This window comes from Syngnathus scovelli, chromosome 8 (assembly GCF_024217435.2).
Source record: "Syngnathus scovelli strain Florida chromosome 8, RoL_Ssco_1.2, whole genome shotgun sequence".
Classification (NCBI taxonomy): Eukaryota; Metazoa; Chordata; class Actinopteri; order Syngnathiformes; family Syngnathidae; genus Syngnathus; species Syngnathus scovelli.
Window position 1 is genome coordinate 9,626,712 of NC_090854.1, and position 21,450 is coordinate 9,648,161.

General features: G+C 42.3%; 2 protein-coding genes and 1 long non-coding RNA gene across 10 annotated transcripts in view; 1 reads left to right on the plus strand and 2 right to left on the minus strand.

Annotated features, from left to right (window-relative positions):
* Nucleotides 1-19,330, plus strand: part of map2 (microtubule-associated protein 2) — a 31,289-nt gene extending 11,959 nt beyond the window's left edge. Inside the window, exons 4-20 of one of the 8 annotated variants that reach the window (XM_049728061.2) lie at nt 1,520-1,797; nt 2,746-2,835; nt 2,986-3,060; nt 4,855-5,070; nt 5,911-6,198; nt 7,185-10,532; nt 10,623-10,850; nt 11,127-11,264; nt 11,780-11,841; nt 12,739-12,868; nt 12,938-12,994; nt 13,106-13,413; nt 15,039-15,131; nt 16,050-16,142; nt 16,631-16,712; nt 17,075-17,187; nt 17,465-19,330. In XM_049728061.2, the coding sequence (XP_049584018.1) occupies nt 1,587-1,797; nt 2,746-2,835; nt 2,986-3,060; nt 4,855-5,070; nt 5,911-6,198; nt 7,185-10,532; nt 10,623-10,850; nt 11,127-11,264; nt 11,780-11,841; nt 12,739-12,868; nt 12,938-12,994; nt 13,106-13,413; nt 15,039-15,131; nt 16,050-16,142; nt 16,631-16,712; nt 17,075-17,187; nt 17,465-17,686 (5,754 nt within the window). In that variant the 5' untranslated portion in view covers nt 1,520-1,586 and the 3' untranslated portion in view covers nt 17,687-19,330. Of the gene's footprint in view, nt 1-1,519; nt 1,798-2,745; nt 2,836-2,985; nt 3,061-4,854; nt 5,071-5,910; nt 6,199-6,293; nt 7,069-7,184; nt 10,533-10,622; nt 10,851-11,126; nt 11,265-11,779; nt 11,842-12,738; nt 12,869-12,937; nt 12,995-13,105; nt 13,414-15,038; nt 15,132-16,049; nt 16,143-16,630; nt 16,713-17,074; nt 17,188-17,464 lie in introns of those variants that run through there. The other 7 variants (XM_049728062.2, XM_049728063.2, XM_049728065.2 and 4 more) reach the window with 7 other exon arrangements.
* Nucleotides 4,672-6,026, minus strand: LOC137840519 (uncharacterized). The gene is made up of 2 exons (XR_011087210.1): nt 5,896-6,026; nt 4,672-5,267 (listed from the first exon to the last, which is right to left on the minus strand). It is a non-coding gene; the product is annotated as an uncharacterized lncRNA (long non-coding RNA).
* The window catches only part of myl1 (myosin, light chain 1, alkali; skeletal, fast), a 3,451-nt gene continuing 1,036 nt past the window's right edge, over nt 19,036-21,450 (minus strand). The window contains exons 2-6 of the mRNA XM_049728156.2: nt 21,268-21,295; nt 20,583-20,726; nt 20,191-20,364; nt 20,027-20,104; nt 19,036-19,560 (exon numbers count right to left, since the gene is read on the minus strand). Of these exons, the coding sequence (XP_049584113.1) occupies nt 19,532-19,560; nt 20,027-20,104; nt 20,191-20,364; nt 20,583-20,726; nt 21,268-21,295 (453 nt within the window). The 3' untranslated portion in view covers nt 19,036-19,531. The remainder of the gene's footprint in view (nt 19,561-20,026; nt 20,105-20,190; nt 20,365-20,582; nt 20,727-21,267; nt 21,296-21,450) is intronic.

The following is a 21,450-nucleotide window of genomic DNA, read 5'->3' on the forward strand; positions in this document are numbered from 1 at the left end:
ATCTCATGGCCTATTTGTCATTTTTGAGCAGATAACTCCAGGTAGAAATTTTATGACTATTATTAGAAAAAGAGGCCATGCCTGGTAAGCTCCTTTGCAGCGCTCCAACTCCTGCAGTGAGAGGAGAGCCCTGCAATGCAGCATCTGCGTGACGTACGCGCGCACACACACTGAGATGTTGGCATGTGAATGTTTTCAGAACGTAGGAGGGAAATGGAAAAAAAACTAGAGAGGAGGGGAAAGATGAAGGCTGATGGAAGCCGGGGGAGGAGTGTGTAGGTGGAAGGACAATACTAGGAGGAAGGTAAAGAGGTAGGAAGAAATTACAGGTGGGAGAAAGACTCATGGGTAAAAAAATAAAAAATAAATTAAAAAAAAGCCAAGAAATTAGACTAATGACACATATAAGCACCACCAGGAAAAATATTATTTTCTTTCACTAGGTTGAGCCGAAACCCGGCTGCTACCATCAGGACGGTCGGCACTCTATCGACCGGGCCGTTCATTCCTTATAGATTGTGTCATCCCGGGAAATGTGTCCCTTCCAACTCATGTCAATTATGGTTAAGGTGCCCTTCAACAAGGTGGTGAACCTTCTGTGCTGAATGTCTCCAGTAGGACATCTGTTATGCCGGACGGCCATTTACTTAATGTTGCTTCTCTAAGAAAAGCCATCGCAAAACATCTGAACTTATGTATATCTTAAACTCAAAATAGTGTTATTTGGGATTGCTGATTCAGTCATGGAAAAAAAATTGCATCGTCAGTGTGCCGTCAGGTGAAAAGAGCAGCTCAGTCAGCCGTCTGTCTGTGCAACACCTCTCATGTGACTCGCTCTGCAATATGTTCAATATTTTGCGGCAGGAAATGGTTCGCTTTGGGAAACAAAACCAAAGAAGTCATTAATTCATTTTGCTTTCTATTTTGTAGCTCGGTTTAACAGATGGATGAAAATCAAGTCAAAATTGAGATTGTGGCTGGAAAAATGTACATAGCCAGTCCACTAAGGATGATCAAGTCTGAAGTGGAGGTCAGCCACCAAACACAAATACCGGCAGGACCAAGACAGACTGACAACCTCATTTTGATATTTTACGACTTTCAATAAATAGGAGTGCTGTTGAGTTGAAGCCCCGAGCAGGGTCACAGTGGTGAAAGACGAGCTGTGACAGTCAAGGAATCTTCAAATGAGACGTTCTGAGCAGAGGAATCACTGCAGAGTCTCTATTGGGCTGTCACTCCCGTATCTGTCGAGCTGAGTCATGCAAATCTTGACAATTATTCATTTCGGCTTGGAGCTTAAACACTCTTCATTAAATATTCAACGTAAGCGTTTTCTGGCAGGTAGACAGATCCATTGGTATTCTATTTGACTACTGTGAGTTTCTGAGACATTCATTATGTTTTACTGGTTGATTTTTTTTAACACTGCAATAAAAGTCTGGTCTTTAGCTGACGTTGCTAACTTTTAATAACCTGCTGACTTGTAACCATGTCTGCCTCTCCTCGCATCTCACAGAAGGAGAGACATCCCTCGACCGACCGCCCGCCCGCCCCTCTCACCCCTATCCTGAGCTCGTACTAGCATGGCAGATGACCGACAGCCAGAAGACGGTGCCGCTCAGTGGGACCCTTCCAGGAGCCAGGAGTCCACCGGTACCCACGGGGCCAATGGTTTCTCATCTTCCTCGTACAGGACGTGCCAGACGGCTGGGGCTCACCCGACCTCCGCCCCCTTCTCCGCGAGGGAGAATGGCTTTGATGGGGAGTTAACTGGTGCTCATGCTATAACTGCAGGTATGTGTGATCTCTCTTTTACAACTCAGCAGATGGCTTGTTTACAAAAACATCATCGTAGTGTGTCGACGCAGTCCATACGTGGATGTGTCAGCTTTCATTGCACACGTATGTAGTCGGCGTGTTATGCATCGTTGCGTGGGTTTGCAACACACCGAGTCCAACCCGAATCAGAGCTGTTATTAAACGTGCTATAATTACAATGTTACCCCTCAGCTCCCAGATCACCCTCACCGACACCCCGGAGACAGAAATGGTGGTGCAGCAGTTGTGTTACCATGACAACAAGTCTCCCACCAATTTGCTTTTTGTTCAGTTTTGCCTTCCGCTCACATTATTGGCGCCGTTAACCACATGACTTCAACTTAACGATAAGCGATTCTTGCTATTTGAGACATTAGCTGAACGCTCGATTGTGAAAAATTCCACACCATCAACAAGATTCTCAAGAAACAATCAATTGACTAATCAATTTTTATCCCCATCCCTACTAAGAGGTGACTCCAACATGCGCCTTCTGAGAGTCAGCTCTTCAGATGCAACAAGAACCTCTGAAGCACTAAATTGCCCCCTTAACATTCTCTTAAAGCTGGAGCTCACTATGTCGGCTTTTTTTTTTTTTTTTTTTGGTCTCAGAGGTCCAGAGCAACATGCTACAAACAACTCTAGTGTGTAAAAATTCTATATAAAAATAGAATGTTGCTAACATTCAAAACATTTTGCGTGTTTCCATTTGATATGCTCACTAGTCTGTTGTCAAGGAAACAATCAGTTTTTGTTTTTTTAAAAACGCATTTTGGATTCTGACTGGTTTTGCATCCAATGCCGCTGTCTTTGCTCTCCCATTGTGTGTCTGTGTATAATTTCTGCCTAAACATTCTCATCTTTACCATTTATTATTATTATTATTATTATTGAGAGCAATTTTCTGTTTGTTTCTGTGTTCAGAGCAAGTGTCTGCAAGAATCGTGCAGGAAGTGACTGCTGAGGCAGTGGCGGTACTAAAGGGGGAACAGGAGAGTCAAAGGCTGCCATCAGGTTTGCCATACACGCTCACAAAAAATATCCACTGCTAACAACATTACGAACCTTTTACAATTTCAAACATACTGAACCTCCAATTATCGTGGGGAATATGTTCCCACAAAAAAAAAAACAGTCATCTTCAATCTTCATATTTCATTGTAGTCGAAGACACCACCAATTTACCTCCGTCACCGCCTCCTTCACCTGCTGCGGAACAATTTGGCCCTCTTGAGCAAGGTAGGCCAAAAAATGCCAAATGTACTCTGTATAAGCATCCAACGGACCCCTCCTCCTGTTGCATCACGAATTGCCGAGATCTTAGGGAAGACTCTGTCCCGACAGACCATGCAGAGTTCATAACAAGCTAATTTTTCTTTATTTCAGTCACAGATTTTCGCATGCTCCATCCTCCTTAATTTGAAGCAATGACTGGCTGACACAGGTTGTCTCTTCAACATTTACTTCTAGAGGAGGAGTTTTATTTGAATCATTGTTTCCTACCATTTCCCCTTCTAACAACCAGCATACCTCACAGTCTTCCCACATACTAATCTGACAACTTTCTCTTTCTTACATGTCTCTTCATGGTGGTTTTTTTTTTTTTTTTTTGGCAGCTGTCAGTGTTTTTGTGTGTGTGATTCTGGGCCTTCATGGCTCAGCAGTGTAGACCTGACTTGAACATTTGTGGAGTAAGTCACAAAATAGGATTAGGAATGAAGCTGGTGAGAATTGTGCAAGTTCTAGTAACGCAGCTAATTATTTTAGCTTGATTGTGCTGATATAAATGATCCTTTAAATGTATGACAAAATCATCTCCTAAATGTGAGTGAATTGTTTGTTTGGGTAAGATAGATGTGCATTTGATTTTATAGTGTCTTATTATGCTTGACTGTCTACCAAAGGATAATTAAAAATCAGATTTCACCCTAAAAAGACAATAAATAAGTTAGAATGGGTTTACGGCAGCAGAATTACATTTGACGATAGATATTGCGCTTTGGTTAGGTTGTTGGATAAGTCTTGTTTTAGTATTGTTGCTGTTTACTTACGCTACCTGATCATATTGAGCATTTATACGGTTGTTTAACTAAGCAATAGAGGTTTAGTCATTTTCTTAAAAAAAAAAAAAAAAAAGTCAATCTTGGTCTCTAATCAGTTGCTATTAACAGTCACCCCATCAATGTCTGTGTGTCATGTCATTTTTGTAACCCCCTTTCTGATTTGCTTGACTTTTTATTTACTGATGTTCAATGGGCTCTTTGCATCTACAGCAAGCGCCGTGGTGTCATATTTATTGGGGATATTGCGAATGAAACTTTAGTGGTTTGGTAAACTACCACATCCATGTATGCATAGGTTTGACTAAAGTAAAGTATAAGCCTTTGATTTTTTTTTTTTTTTTTACATTTCAAAAGAAATAACTGTTGTGTTCCGATATATACATGGCCTAATTAAAATTTTATAGCGGTTTGAGCATTCGTAGATTTTGCTGTGTTCTAGAATTTGTTTTTTACTGCACACCGCTGTGTATAAATATTACATTAAAAGGAGAAAAAGTCCAATTAAAATAAGAGGTCCCAGAACTGGAAAATTAATTATATATTTAGACCTGGAGATTATTTTGCAATGAGCCCATTTTCTTTTGCCCCTCAACTCTTATACAGAAAATGTCCATTTTAAAGTACCCCTTGATACCATAAAGCTCCTGACAAGAAAAAACATTTGCAGATTTTATTCATTTTAAAACCAAGCAAGAAACATGACAGTAGAATTAGTAGAATTCAATGTACTGAAAAAAATAACATCTGTCAGCAAACATTTTTATCCGATTATTTTCATGATACTGTATTTTGTATTATTTCATTCTCTATAACAGACAAAAGTGCTGACTAATTTTTAAAATGGATATTTTCGTTTGAGGTGTTACATCACCCCCCCACCCCCCTTTTTACGTCCTCTTTCATTTCTTCCTCATTGTGCGTGTCCAGATTTCCCTTGCAGTTCTTCTCCTTGTGTCTGTCTTGTTTGTAGATGTAGGGGATGAGGAGGAGGCAGGCCCTCTCCGCCGCTTCCAAAATTCTCGGGAGAGGTGCAAGTTCCTCGCCCCCTCTATCTCAGTTTCTGTGCCTGAGGACGACCCCTACCACTCCGACGAGGAGTACTATGAACACCCCTTGTTCAGCCCCGAGTGGACGCACTCGGGCGCCCGCCCCATGGGGCAGGCTGTGGCCTTTAGACAGATTGAAGGTGAACCACGCACGGTTCCTCTTTGCCGTCGATCAACCCCTCCACCACCCCTTAACTTTCCGTTGAACATCTCCCTCATCTGTGTTGTGCTTTCGTCAGGGGGGGGCGTCTATCCGCTCTTTCCGTCCCTCCATTCGTCACTCCGTCCTTCATCTTTGTGTGTTTGCGTGTCCTTGTGATGTCCATTTACTGGGAATCTGAGAGATTTCAGATTTGTAAAACGTCATGTTCTTGTTTACTTTGCCTGTCATTGCCACTTGTGTTTGCAATCATGCTTAATAGCAGGAGAGTTTTATTGAGGTTCCGTCAATGAAAATAGGATGAAGTGATAAGGTGTACGGTTTTGGTGGCTGTAAGAAGGTTATATAATATCAATTAATTACCTACACAAGACCTCACTTATGAATTATAAACACATAATTTGACTGGGCAAACACATCCTCCCAAACTTATGAAAAAATGTCTGCTGCTGTTTGCTCTTGTTTACTCTTTAGTAGTGTCTTGAAGAATGTGATCTGGAGTGTAGTTTGATTATCTATAACCAATCATTTTTGTTTTTGTAAAGTAAATTTGATAAGGGACTGGTGGTGAGAATGAAAAGAGAAATATTCCAAATTTTTCTTCAGAAGGACATCTTCTTCAGAAGTGCCATCCATCCCAAAAGCCAAAATATATCAAATATACTTACATGCAATACCTGTGCCTATGTGTGATGTATCTGTGAACACTTTGGATCATCTCAAAGTGTCCCTTCATTAGTTCTGTTTTCACACTGCCCAAGTCTGTGTTGCCTGTAGTCTTAATGTGTCCCCCCTCCCCTCTCACCTTGTTTTGGAGAAGAAGAGACCATGGAGGCTCTTACAGCTGAATACGAGGAGGAGGAGGAGGTTGAAGAGGAGGATGATGAGGATGAGGAAGAGGATGAGGAGGAGAGTGCAGAGGCAGCTCTTGATGAGCAGCAATGGAGCGGGGAAGAGCCTGACCTGGACATCCCCGAAGCGGAAGTTTTAGAACAGGCAGAGGACATAGACAAGGCCCTGGATTTAGACCTGGGGTCGGCTGAGGCAGTTAGTGCTCCTGCAGCAAGTTCTTTGGAAGCAGAGGGTGAGGAGGAAAGCCCTGAGACAGGTGTGTCCTCCTCTCTGTGCACCCTGTCTGCATGTTAAAGCTTGTCCACTGTATACGAATGCCGGATGTATGGAGAAGCAGGAGAATTCCAGCGTCAGTCAGCTGGAATGGCAAATCATTGGCCCCCTGCATTGCTGTGTCTGCAAGGCAACACAGGCTTGTTAGTGGATAAAAAAAAAAAAAAAAGTCACATGTTGTTATGCCTGTGTTTTCTTCTCGTTGCTCTTGTTCGGGGCTGGCTCTTTTTTGTCCTGGTATGATTACGTGTCGCACTTGCAATCATGCTTTTGATCACCAGCTAGAAGCTTCCAGGACTGTCATTATGTTTACACCAATGGCTTGGTGCTGGTATACCAGAGCATTGCATTAATGTAATTTTTAATTATTTTAGTGGTCACTCGTTGGCAGGGCGATGGCAGGTTTTTTTTATTTTTATTTTTTATGTTGGCTCTCGTTTTTTTTAATAAAATGTATATCTATTATTGTATATTTTAATTATTCAGTATTTATCAATTGACCAAGTCATCTGGTTTAGTTTTTTTTTTATTATTATAGCCACCTGGTATTCACAACCAGGATTCTTTAGTATTCCTCCAAATTTTGAGATCATTAACTAGCATGGTCATTTGATCAAAAACTAAGTCAACATTTGTATCCCTCAATTTTAACAAAGAATAACTGACATTTGATGTTATATCGACTTTTGCATGGATATCCATTCCATGAATTATTGTTTGTTTTTCATCAGTCCGCCTGACAGTTGCCTCATGCCGGCATTATGACATACCATGCCATATTTCCATCCATCTCTGACTTGGCGGACCTCATTCTTTCGCCGCTCATCTTCGGTGATGGCTGTTTCATTGTGCTGTAAGTTTCAGAGGAGAGCTTTGCCTGTTTTATTCGCCCATTACCTGGCCAAATCAATATCAGCGCATGCCAAAACAAAAACTTTTCATATTGTCTTCATAACGACCAACTTACAGATGTTCTTTCAGCTGTGAAGATGGACTCGGAAAAAGCCGTAAGTGAGAAAAGTGGTTCCATGAGCCCAGACAGCATCGGATCAGAGAGACGTCCAGAGGAGTTATTGGAACAACAGACCCAAGGCTTCTTTGCTGGAGAACGAATGGTACCGGAGAGTCCCACCATAGATACGCCATCTTTTGTACCTCCAGATGTGCAAACTCAAGCCAAAGAACCCGCAAAGTCAATCACGCTTCAGCCCATCTACGGTGAGCCCATCACTGTGTCAGAGAAGCAACCATCCGTGGAGGTCGTAGAGTTCAGCAGCCTCGGTTCTCCCTCTGATTTCTCCTCAATGGGAGTCAAAGCTGAAGGAGGAAACGTGACCAGTGATGCAATGTCGGCATATTTTGAAACATCAGCCACTGATGCTCTTGTGTCCCCTCAAGGTAAGGGTGAAGGCTATTATGAACTGAGCAGAGTCCGTGAGGAGACCAATACTGTTGATTCCAAGTCTCCGAAGATTAGTTTGGCAGTACAGGAGAGTCCTAAAACCCAAGACGCTGACACTCAAGATTTCCCAGTTCCAGACAGGGGGAATGAATGCAAGCTCTCCCCGGGTAAATTGGCCTTGGACCAAAGGAGCTACTCCCTCAACATCACAATCGGAGCAATGGATTGCAACAGCCAAGGTAGAACGAGCAAGTTCTCGCCATTGGCCGCGGATATCATGACGCACACCAGCGGAAGTCTCGACGAGTCTGCAGATTACCTCCCGATCACTACTCCTTCTGGAGAAAAGCCACCTCCCTTCCCTCCACTCATCCTGGAGACAGCAGCTTCCATCACCTCTGATTCCTCATCTCCACCAAGGATGGCTGAAGCCGTTTCAAACCCCAGCCCTGAACCCGAGTCACCCGAGTCTCCCGAGTCACCAAAACCATGCGAGGGCAGTCCTAAGAATAACACCTTCATGGCTCAAGACTTGCCTGAGATGCTAGACCTTGCTGGACCCCGTTCACGGCTGTCATCTGAAGCCGCTGAACCAGAACTCGGACGCCGAAAGTCATTTCAAGCCTTCTCTGATGACCTGCTTTCTAGCTTGGGTTCAGGTGAACAAAGTCCTGGAATAAGAAAGAGTGACAGTCAGCTGGAAGAGATGGGCTATTGCGTTTTCAGTGAATACTCTGGACCTATGCCATCCCCTGCAGATGTGGTCAGCCCAACAAACACTTCTGCACAGGTCTTCACTCCAGCTGTTCTTCAGGAGAAAGTTGCTGCCCAAGCCAGGAAACTAGCGGTTAGGGACACATCTGTGGAAGACAAGACCCCGACTTTAGACCTGACTGTCAGTGACGATAATGAGACGAGAGAAAAGGAGAGAGAAGATTCTTCAGAAGAAAGTCAAAGCAACTTAAAGGACCAGCTGAATACAAGTCAGCAGGTGAAATCCTCTGCTCCGCCAATGGAGTCGTTTGTGACACCCACCGTCACGGTGACTCTAGAAGAAAGTGGGCGGTCAGGAAGCGAGACCGAGCGACAAGCTAGCGGCGAAGGATCGGCTTCTGAAACCGAGATTGCTGATTATGAGAGGCAGATCCGCAAACTGGAGATGGAGGGAAGGCCTCTCAGTTTGGAGGAAGAACGAGAGTTGCAGGAGCTTCGGGAGAAGGTCAAGCTGGTGCACCAGGAAGCCTATGAAGAGGTGGATGCTGAAGATGTTTACCAGTTAACGGGGGTGGCCAAGGACCGCATTGCTAGGCCCGTCAAGACTTCACCCGCTTCTTCAGTTGAAAGCAATATCGACGATGATAAACTACTTTCTCCGGTTCTCTCACCGTCCAAGCTGAAACAAAAAGAACTTTATGGTTCCCCGAAAAGAGCACTGTCACCAGTGCTAACCGTAACCAAAGAATCCAAAGAAGAAACTGATACAAATGCCAGAGAACAGCTTGATAAAGTTGAGGAGAAAATAAAGATTGAGACAGAAAAGAAAATTCCAGAAGACACTGAAAAGAAAGTGGATGGGACGAAAGAAAGTGAAGAGAAGGAAGGAAAGAAAAAAGATGTGGCAGAGAGGATTCAAAAGGAAGACAATGAGAAAGAGCAATTGAGACAGAAAGAAGAGCAGGAGATACGTGAAAAGGAGACTAAAGAAAAGGAAGAGAAAGAAAGGATTGAGAAAGAAAGGAAAGACAAGGAGAAGGAAAGGGAAGAGGAAGAGAGGATTGAGAAAGAAAAGAAAGACAAGGAAGAGGCTGAAAGATTAGAGAAAGAGAGGAAAGAAAAAGCAGAGAGGGAATTGAGAGAAAAGGAAGAGGCTGAGAGGATGGAGAAAGAGAGGAAAGAAAAAGCAGAGAAGGAATTGAGAGAAAAGGAAGAGGCTGAGAGGATAGAGAAAGAGAGAAAAGAAAAAGCAGAGAGGGAATTGAGAGAAAAGGAAGAAGCTGAGAGAATAGAGAAAGAAAGGAAAGAAAAAGCGGAGAGGGAAATCAAAGAAAGGGAAGAGGCTGAGAAAATGGAGAAAGAAAAACAGGAGAAGGCATTGAAAGAAAAAGAAGAGGCAGAGAGAATAGAGAAAGAAAGAAAAGAAAAAGAGGAGAGGGAAATCAGAGAAAGAGAGGAGGCAGAGAAAATTGAGAAAGAAAGGAAAGAAAAACAGGAGAGGGAAACGAGAGAAAGGCAAGAGGCGGAAAGAGTTGAGCAAGAAAGAAAAGAACAAGAGAAGCAGTTGAGAGAAAAGGAAGAGAAGACGAGGATTGAAAATGAGAGGAGAGCCAAAGAACAGAAAGAGAAAGAGGAAAGGGAAGAGCAAGTAAAGTTAGAGGAAACAAGGAAAGAGGAAAAGGAAAGACACGAGGCAAGGGAGAAGGAAAATCAGCCTGAACAAGAGACGCAACATATTGAAGAGACAAAAATATTGACCGAAATAGACAAAGTCCAACCAACCGAAAAAGCGGAACAGAAAGAAGAGCAAAATGCCCAAGCGGTCGAGGAGATCACGGAAACTCGCGCCGCCATCGAATCCGTCGTGACAGTCGAAGATGACTTCATCACTGTGGTCCAAACCATCGATGAAGCGGATGAACCGGGACACAGTGTTCGATTCTCCGCTCCACCTGAAGCCTTGTGTATACCCAGCGGGGGAGAGCAAGAGGAGGAAGACGATGACGAGGAGGAGGATGACGACGAGGAGGAGTCCGTGGAGTTGGCCCAGGAGGCCGACATCGAGGCTGCCAGTTTCGAAGAGGTTCCTGAGACCCCCGCGTCTCAACCTGAGGAAACAGAAGCTCCAACAGAAAGTTATGACAGAGATGAAACCACCATGGATGACTCCATCTTGGACAGTTCTTGGGTGGACACACAAGGTGAGGCCTTGGAAAACCTCGTCGGTCGGAGTTGTTTATTTCCTGAAAATAATTTTTACATAATGCCAACCCTCTTATTTTTTTTCGCAGATGATGACAAGAGCATGGCTACAGAGCAGATCCAACCCTTGCCCAAGGTGCCCAGCTCTGTCAAAGACTCCACTGAGCTCCAAACTAAGCAGCAGAAGAGAGTCGAGAAGCACGAAAAGTCCGGCAAGCCCAAAACTAAAGGGGGGCGGTTTAAAGGCCGACTCTCCACTCCTGAATGCAAGCCACTGCGCAAGGAACCGGTTTGCATCCCTCGGGAGAAGAAAAAAGGTTCTTTCCTTTTTCAGTCTCGATTAACTCCATTAGCTCAACTCGATTCGTGACTCCTGTTTTGCATCAGGGCTGATTTTAGATTCTTTCAAAACACATACAATTCATAACTTGGATTTTCTTCAATCGGATATTGTCTTACATGACGTGTTTTGTTTTTTAATGATAATGTCCAGATTAATTTTACTCAACTGGAGGAATTGTTAAAAAAAACGATTGTCGTTTTTATTCTTCGGCATTCACTTATCGATGTCTCCCTGCGGCCGATTGATATAGCTGTGATAAAGCAAACGGAGTTTACCAAAAAAATGGAGGCTCAGACTCTGTCCCCGTCCAAGAGGATTGGACCCAAACAAGTTGTCCGCCAGGGCCGTCCCACCCAGCATCATTCCTGTCCTAGAAGGAGACCCACAGGTGATACTTTGCTTTTTCTGTCATGCGTGTGGTCTTGTCTACACCGGCATGTCCACCAATGTCTTCTATGTCCACCAATGTCTTCCATGTCCACCAATGTCTTCCATCTTCTCTTCATTTGTACATGTCGGTGTTTGGAATTCATTTAATTAGGTCACTCTTGAAAAACTGACACTTGTGCTTACTTGCATTTTTCTCTGTATTATTTTCTTTATGTCTGTTTTTTACTTTTTTGACATAATAAAAAAAATCATGTTACCTTTCTAGTTGGCTTCATTTCTATCTTCATCTTTGTTGTTGTCTTTCTCTCCACTCTTTAAAATATTTGTCATGGTCTCATGCTCTGCATGCTTCTCACCCATACTTTGTATTTCATGTACAGAAAATACCAATCAGATTGCTTTTTAGACATGAGTTAGTATGTTTAACCCAAATGTTGCCCACTTGTTGCATATTTTTTTTTTTTTTTTTTTATTCAAGTCTTGAAACATACAGTCTGTACTTTTGTCTTTTAGAGCCACTTTCTGACAGTCGTCAGCCTCTCACCGTTGCTAGGCGGTCTTGCGACAGAGCCTTGGTGAGTAAATTCCATTAACGTGAACAGTATCAGTGGCCTCTGGCACCACTTAGAAACATTCAGATTGTGTTTTCTGTGGATTATTAGATTCAAAATCTCAACTGTCCTCAATACGCTTGGCATCTTATTACCATAGCAACTCAGTACCTTGATCATTTTTGTCTCTTGACTCATGTGTCAAATAGAAAACCAATTATGCTGGAGAATATTTTATATTTCTTTGAAGTGAAAGCTGAAAGGTTTTCTCCTTGCATAATTATCACATAATTACATGTTTGCTCCAATGCTTCTTTATTTTTTTACCATGACTTTGTTGACTTTTGAGTTAATGGGTTTGTTCGCAGGAGTGTTTAAAGTCACAGTGTAGGTGCTAAATCACCTGGTGACATTTATCTTGCGATTATCTCTCTCCTCCGACATTCTAATGACAGTTATTGACTCCAAATAATGGCATTTATGCATATCATAAATGTCACTGAAGAACGATAATGAAGTATTAATTTGAACACAAATTTGTGTTTTCTTTTTTTTTGTTTATAGACTTCATGTCCTTATCTGCTATTAGTCACAAAGCAGCTGGTTGTTCAGATTTATGTTTTGAGTTATTTTTGATTATTCATCCCTCCTCAAAGAGCTCCATGAATCAAATCGAGAAACACTAGATGATTCATGCATTCTCAGCATTTTGCAAAAACACACACCTTCATGCCCACAATGATTACATCATTAGATGGACCTCTTCCATCCCCACAGTTAATATTTACAACTTTTATAGATATGTAAGGCAATGTGGCAGACGCTGCAAGGATACAGAAGGAAAAATATGTGTTCATATTTTGAAAACCAGTTACCTAAAGTCTTACTTGCCATGAAAATATTTTTTCTTTTATTTGATAGGATGGTAGATCACAAAGTCCTTCTATGCCGCGGCAAGCCTCGTCTCTGAATCGCCGTGTATACCATGACCATGAGGACAGCTCAACTTCCATTACTAGTTCTGGTTCAACAGCTCCCCGCAGACCCACAAGTAAGCTGCCGCCGGACCAAAAAACCCGCCTTGAACAAACTCTGACATTTGTTCCCTGACCCCTATCAGCCTGCCGTGCTGCGATGAGGGCAGAACACAGGACGGGTCGAGCTGCTAGTATGACAGGTGGAGTAAATTCAATTTCATTTCATGGCTTTCATAACCCAGAAAAATTCTATGGTGGTACCACACTCTTTACTGCACATTTGGGGTTTATCCTTGTTTTTTTCCCCACAGTCTCGGAGCCGCTACGCTCCCGTTCAGCCCGTAGTGGCCACTCAACGCCGCGTACCCCCGGCTCCAGCGCCATGACCCCTGGGACCCCTCCCAGCTGCTCATCATCCTCAAGGACGCCGGGAACTCCACGCTCCCTTAGCTTGATGTCCCATGAGAGGAAGGTGGCTGTGGCGCGCACCCCACCCAAATCCCCAGCCACCACTCCCAAGCAGCTGAGAGTCCTTAACCAACCGCTACCCGACTTCAAGAAAGTTCGCTCCAAGGTCGGCTCCATAGATAATATCAAGTACCAGCCAAAAGGCGGACAGGTAAGACCAAATTTTAGCTAACTACTGTGTGTTTCTTTCGGGTCGTAGGATGTATTTTAGTTCACTCATCTTTGACATGGTCACCTTTCATCAATAGGGAACGTCAGCATTTTCATTCCCCACACACAAGCACAATTTTGACATTTTTTATAATCCCAGTGGTTGTTTGAAGAACGGCGGGCTCAATGAACACTTTTTCCTCAGTCATGAACAAAATCTTCCTTGCTGATCTGATTAAGAGCAATGGCTTGTGTTGATGACTTTTCTTCATTATGTGCTACTTTTTGCGCAGCCAGCCTCGAATAATGTCAGCTCAGCTTTAAGTGTAAGTCAAATGCCGAATGCAAATCTGTCATTTTGACACAATTATAAATAGAAAGAGGATACTGTTGTACACAGCTTGTTTCACCTCTAGATGGCAGTAGTCTCAATAGCGTGGCTTGTGTGTGTGGTTAGGCAGTCCCTTGCGTAATTTAAGAGTCTTGCCACCGTCATCATCCCAACCTTGACCTTGTAGTTCCTAAAGAGAGTGCCCTGCAGTCCCCAGAGTCCCTCACCTGGCCACTGACCTGCGACCTAATTTGTCACCATAGAAGCACAAGGAGCAAATAATGGCAGTCGAAGCCAAACACAAGGCTTTGTCTTGGATCTGGAACTCGGTGCTACGCGTCATCTCCTTGACGTTATGTCTGTCAGCGGCTCACAGTATGACCTGGACCCAAGGCCTGCTGGTACACCGCAGCACCGTACATTAGAAATGAATAGCACGCAAACCCTATTGGATCGCTCAATGTTATTTCAGATCAATGAATGTAGAGCTAACTAATCAATTTTAAGTGATACAATTTGCATTTTGATTAGGCTTTTTTAATGAGAGCTGAATACAAAGTCCTCGGCATTAAAGTGATTGTAGTCTGCGGTGGTGTAAAACTGCAGAGAGATGTTTCTGATATTATCATTATTTATATTTAGTAATGTAATTATAATTTAAATTTAATAATTTATCTCTAATTTTTCCAAACTTTTTCCTGACTAAAGAACTGTTTAAAATAGATTTTTTCAACCACAATTATAATCACTTTTAAATGACGCCACTTTGTATTAATTTCTTTATACTGCCTGGAATTTTCCATTCAACCCTCATTCTGGATCTCATTACATCTTGGTGTGACAATTAATGACTTTTTCAGCGCCTAAACATTGTAATTATACTTGCTAAAACCCGGTACTATCCATAAAACCAGGTCACTGCCTAAACATGAAATGCACAGTGATAGACCACAGTAATTAAAGCAAGCTCTTGGAGACAACAACAAGGCAGCTTTTAATTAGCGGTTATATTTTTCTTGGCAGTCTCAAAATGCGTAGTTAAAAATATGCACATCAACTCAAAGGCTGCTCATGTCCTGAGGTGATATAAAAGAATGAGGCGTCAGTATGATGTAGGAGGAAAACGCAAACAGCAATAAATGAGCAAAATCATGAAGTGGCATAAAAATTTTCCATCTGGATTGTTTGACTCTGAACAAGCCTCGGACATTCAAATTTCGTTCTCGGGACAATGGTAGTGGCCGACTAGAAAGAAGCATTTTCATCCCCATGTCATCCTTTTTGTTTTTCTTTAGAATCATATTCTAAACAAGAAGCTGGACTTCAGGTACATACAATCAAAATGCAGCTCCAAGGATAATCTGAAGCAACCTCCCAGTGGAGGCAATGTATGTAGTCCTTAATGTTTAAACACCTTCACCCTCACCTTTTCGTCCTTCCCCGGAGCCGCCGAGTTTCTCCTTGTAGGTTCCAGCTGAATATTTTCCACTGTGTAAAATTCCCGACTAGCTTAAAGGTGACATGTATGACCCTAATTTTTTCTCACTATTGTCATCATTTGTATCCTGTCGTGGATAACGTCATCAATGTTGAAGTCTGTGTATGACCTCCAACTGGAAGACATTGAATCTTGTGACCTTGGTTTTGGGGTGTTAGACATATTAGATTATTTTGTGAGATGTTCGGCTGGTTCAATTCTACCCTGTCCATGCCAAATGACTGAATTGCAATATGTATTCTAATTTGTACTGTGTTATTTTCTGTCAGTGTGGCTGCACTGCTTTTCCCCGCCCTGGCTGAAATGTATTTGTTGCTGCACCAAAACTTCTGTCTGCATTTCATTCCTGCTTTTTCTCTTTTGCAGCTTCAAGAGTCTTTAGACAATGCTAAGATATTAGCATCCTTGCTAGTTAAACGAATAGTTTCAGCTTTTGTCCGAGTGTGTGTGCTTGCGTCATTTTACATGTGCAAGCTAAGACTTTAACTTTAATTAACACAGATTGTTTTTCAATATAGTAAGAAAAAAACTGTCCTTAAAACATATTCATTTAAAATTAATATTACTATTATTATTATTATTTGTACTGGGAAAATTAAAGTTTGGACACCTCTGTACTAAATCCAGAGCTTTCAACATGGTTCATCGTGACACCATGATTTCTCGAGTGGGCTCAAAACTATTTATGAGTGCATAATTGACTGACTGACTCCTGTGCATAGTATATTTATGAGGCTTTTGAAGAATGCAGATTTCAGAAAGCTTGCTAAAGCCCATTCCCAGCTCATTACGCACCTCCATCCTGCAGGTCCACATCCCCAGCGTTAAGCTGGACTATAGCCATGTTCAGTCTAGGTGTGGGTCCTTGGACAGGAGGGGCTACTCAGCAGGAGGTGGCAATGTGAGTCTTGTGCAGCAAACAGTCATCGTCTGAGTGTTTGTGTCACTTTTGTGTCCTTGTGTTGTGTTTGGCTGTGCCAACCCGGGTGATGCTGGCTTGTCCGCAAATCAAAGCTTGATTTTCATCTTTGCTGAATTGCTTCAAAACTGCCATTTTGCCAAGCTTTCCTTCAGTTGCTCATGGCAGCAGTGGGTTACCATGGTAACAGCTGCCAAAGCTTTTGAGTATTCGAAGCAAAATTAAGTATGGAGTGGGTTAAGAACACTTGGGACATGTGTCATGTCTTGGTATTGTCTTTTTTGCCTCCTTCTTTTGCATAATACATTTAAAAAAAAATGAAATGATATAAAATGATAATAAAACATTATTTAAAAAACAATTGCCGATAGATCCGACACAGAATGTTTTTTTTAATTTATTATTTTTTTAATTTCCACATCAGCAAGCCCTCTAACCTGACAACCTGTTTCAATTGCTCTCCTTTGCAGATACAGATACAGAACAAGAAGATTGACCTGAGTCACGTGACCTCAAAGTGTGGCTCATTAGACAACATTCACCATCGCCCCGGTAACACACATTCGACAAACACGACATAAAAATTCCAAGAATCATTTGGCTATGTCTGAGTCTGTAAACTTAATGTTTGTGTCATGGTGGAAATCTCATAACTGAAAATAATGAGTCTGGTTCCTCACCTGATGTTTCATTCATGGGCCTTTTACTCATTAGTTTTTGCAGTCACTCAGAGGAAACTGCAGTGATTATTTGCAGGATATCACGCAGACCAATTTTCCCAGATAGCCTAAAATGAAGCTAAAAGCATTTTTTTCTCTTTCTACGTGGATAGCTTCGGGTGCTGCAGCTCCATCTGCTGGTGTTATCCATTGTTCTGAATGTGCCCATTTGTAAAACGTGTTATTGCTGCTCAGGTGGCGGTAACGTTCGTATTGAGAGTGTAAAGTTGGACTTTAAAGACAAAGCCCAAGCCAAGGTGGGATCCTTGGATAATGCTCACCATACTCCAGGAGGAGGTCGTGTCACAGTACGTAAATATATATATTAAAAAAAAATGCATTTGACCCTGGGTCAGCCTGAAAAATATTTTATCAGCTTGTGTAGATTTATTTGATGACCTTTAAGAAAGATTGAAGGGGGGGAAAAATAAATAAATAAATATATATATATATATCATATTTAATATAATAAAATATATAATATCAAAATAACCAGTCTCTTCTTTCTTGCTAGATTGAGAGCCATCATATTTAATATAATAAAATATATAATATCAAAATAACCAGTCTCTTCTTTCTTGCTAGATTGAGAGCCACAAGTTGACATTCCGTGATCACGCGAAGGCCCGAGTGGACCACGGGGCCGACATCATCGTCCGGTCGCCGGGCCGGTCCCGTTCCATGTCGCCCCAGCGCCACCGGGACAGCCACCTTTCATCGTCCGGCAGTCTCAACATGTTGGATTCGCCGCAGTTAGACACCTTAGCCGAGGACGTCACCGCCGCTCTGGCCAAGCAGGGTTTGTGAACATGCATCGCGGATGCTCTTACCCTGAATCTGTCAGCTCTTCACCTACCACTCACCCACTCACCGCCGCCTTGGGGCCCACTCAGGGTGATCACAACTTTGCTTCACATCTCAAAGACCTACCAGGAGGGACTCCTAAACTTTTGCTTCTCTTTATCTGTCTGTTTCCCCCCCTCTCCTTTTGAATGATGTTGCATAGAATAGTTCACCTGTAGTGCTAAATGGGATTACCTGTACATACAAATGGGGGATCGGGAAGCGCCTCATATCGGCCTTATTGATCTCGGGTCTACATTTTAAAAAAAAGCGATTAGCTTTTATTTACTTGTGGCCATATTCTGTACGTGGAAGTAATGTGGCTCGCACATCACGCTGCACGTGTTGTTCTTGCTAACGTGCATGGACGGCAGACTCCTTAATAAGCCCAGTACCCTTACTGCTCGTTATTCTTTTCCTCCTAATAAATATATATATATATGTCCAAACAAATATCAATATATATATATAGAAACGAGTATAAGAATACAGGTTCTTACCCATCTACATTGTCCTTTAAAGCATTTCCAAGGAAGACCATCAATAAAATTTCCTGCGTGATTGCAAAAGTTCAGTCATGTATGACAAACATGAATTGATTCTCCCGCCCCCAAAAAAAAACCCAACAAAGAGGCTATTTTGTAATTTGAAAAGGCATTTTAGTAAGTCATTTTCTCAATCATTGGCTAAGAAATGAATAAGATCACGTTTTGTAGTTCTTAGTTCTTTACGGTGTTTTTCTTGGTGTCGGGCAGCGCTGTTGTTGTGTTGCTGAGCAACGCAAAGACTTAGGCAAATACAGATTTCGAAGCATCTCCGCTTTAAAGGAGTGCGGATGAAAGTCGGATTGTGACATGGCGTTTATGGATTCCGTTTGTGTGTGCATTTGGTGCAGATCTCGAGATGTTTTACAACCAACGTATTTGGCTGTTTTGTTGCAGTATGTGCAAATCTTTTGAAAAAGTTTTAAAGATGAATCATCAAAAAAGCAAAAGTTGATTCAACCATTGAGAAAAAAGTTGTTGGAGTGATCTTGTTTGTTTTTTGGAGGAAGTGTGTTTTATCCTGACCTGTTTGTTTGCTTCTGTGTTTTTTCAGCATTGCCCATCTCTGTAATCCCCCTCTCGCCCCCACCCTGCAGCAAATGTAATGTATTTAAACGGTCAAGTAGATGTATGCGATTTATTTTTTTCCCCGCTGCCGCTGATATGACTCCAATTAAGGAAATTAATTCAAATAAATGAGATAAGAAAAAAATGTACTTGAGATCGTACTCCTTCTTTTGAGTGTGGGAGATGCAGCAATAAAATGGGGAACTTGTGAAAAGTTTATTGTGAAATGGCAGAGGAGAGTACAATAAGTTAAGACTCAGGGTCGAGGGAAGATGAGGAGGGAATCGACCTCGGTAGCCAGTCCTGTGCCGAAACAGTCACTCAAGACTGCTGGCCAATGAGTTACAAAGAGGGGAGGAGGGGTCTTCAATTTCCCACCACCCCCTCCTGGACTGAGAAAACTAGGGACATCCCTAATCAGGCGGAGGAATTTTAGGAGATGAAAATTTAGGAGCACGTCTGGAACCGAAGAGGCCTAAAAAGCACCAGTTGGAGACGAGAGGGGAAAAATGTGTGGAACAAAACAATAGAAGGATTTAGAAATGGCATCTCATAGTCCTTTGTTTGCCCTGCTTCATCAGGTGGTGCAGAAAGCAGCGAGTCAATGTCTCGACACCATGGGGTCTGCACATACTCGATGCTCACCACCACCGTGGTGGAATTGGGTGGGGAGGGGAGGGGTCGGGTGGGGACGTCCTTACACTGACATGATGTGCTTGACAAAGGCTGCATGTGAAGATCAGGGCAGGACATAGGAAAGACACAAGAGAAGAATTCAAATAAGTCAGTGTTCAATGCAGGCTTGGATTTGAAGACATTATTTTACTAAGCAATGGCCACAATATTATGTAAGATTTTGGGGGGTTAATATTAAGATGCAGTATTCTCAACAGACCTGGGGGAAAAACATTTTGCCAAATTATTTAGAGATGGAAAAGTTTTCATAATATTGACATTAATATTATTATAAAAATGGATATTGATGATATATTAGTATTGATATTAATAATATAATATAAAACTTTTTTATTTTTTATTATTTATTAATATTAATAATAACAATAATAATATGAAGATTCACGGATGAAATATAACTGACTTGTATTGGCAGTAATTCATTTGCCCACCAGTAGAGAAACCTGTGTACCACATTTTGAGAATAACTGCTCTGCATCGCCATCATGTGTCTCACCCTCGTAGTTGATGCAGCCGTTCTCATCCTCCTGACCCGCCATGAGGGCGTCGATCTCAGTCTCATTCATCTTCTCTCCTGAAAGGAGATTAAAAGGCAACAAACATCAACAGGGCCCAATAAACAGTTTTGTTTGCAGCCACGGGGGGCAGCGTCTGGCTTACCCAGTGTTGACAGAACGATACGCAGCTCAGCACCCATCACCGTGCCGTTACCCTCCTTGTCGAACACGCGCAGACCCTCAACGTAGTCCTCGAAGCCGGCCTTGTTCGGGCTGTTGATGATGGTCTGAAGCATGGGCAGGAAACCTTCAAACGTAACTCTCTTGTTGGCCAAGTCTGTGTACAAAAACGGCAAGTCATATAAGGTAATTCCATTTTTTTTTCTGATATTACCATAGTCCTACATAATCACATCAAATGGTAGTTTTAATGGGAATGATTGCACACAAAGCATTTTATTTTACAAGTCGGTTCTGAATATAACCAAAAGTCAATTTTTGGTTCAGATTGATGTTTTGTTTTCTTGCGGAATAGCAAGCAAATAAGAATCTTACCCTCAGCGGAGGGGTTTCCCAGCAGTTTGTTCACATCCTTGTTGGTGGGGTTCTGTCCCAGAGCGCGCATGATGTCTGCGATCTGGCTGTAGGCCACCTTGTTGTCACCCACCCTGTCGAACAGACCGAAGGCCTCCTTGTAGTCTGGGGGGGTGGGGGGGGTCAACCAACATGCGTTAGTACTGTACATTTCAATTAATTGCAATGGATTAATTAACCTTTGCACGCTAACATTATACAAACATTAATATGAGTTTGTGTGTCGCCTTACGAGGAATGCTGATTTAATATGGATGCAACTTTCCATTTTGAACACAATAAAGAGTAGCTGTGACTGCATGATGGCAGGTGGGGGGGGGGACTCTATAGGTTGTGATATTATTGGATGAATGGATACAGTCCTGTAGAGCTCAGTCACCCTTCAAACTATTTCTATTTCAGATGTCTCACTCGCTCTAAGCAAGGCTATGGGCTCTTTTAAAAGACCACCTTGGAATTGATAGCTGAGAATATGAGCCCCCCCTCCTCCTTTAAAGGCAAGGCCTGCGTGTGATACGTGTGTGCTGACTCCAGTGTGATGTCCAGCCATCTAACAGTCCACTGAAGAATTGACTAAATTTGCATCTTTGTTTATTTAATTCTTTTCAGTTTCTTCAGTGTGGAAATGGAAAAACAAGGTTCATACCTTCGAGTTGGTCTGCGTTGAATTCAATCTGGAGGTGAGTAAAAAGTAACAACGTGAGTTGGCATTTGCTACCAAAATAGACATCTCAAGAAGCTTTACATCAAAAACCCAAGACCGCCCCAACAAGGACTTCCTCTTAATCTGGACTAATAAATCATGGCTGAACTGGGATTAAATTTGCCT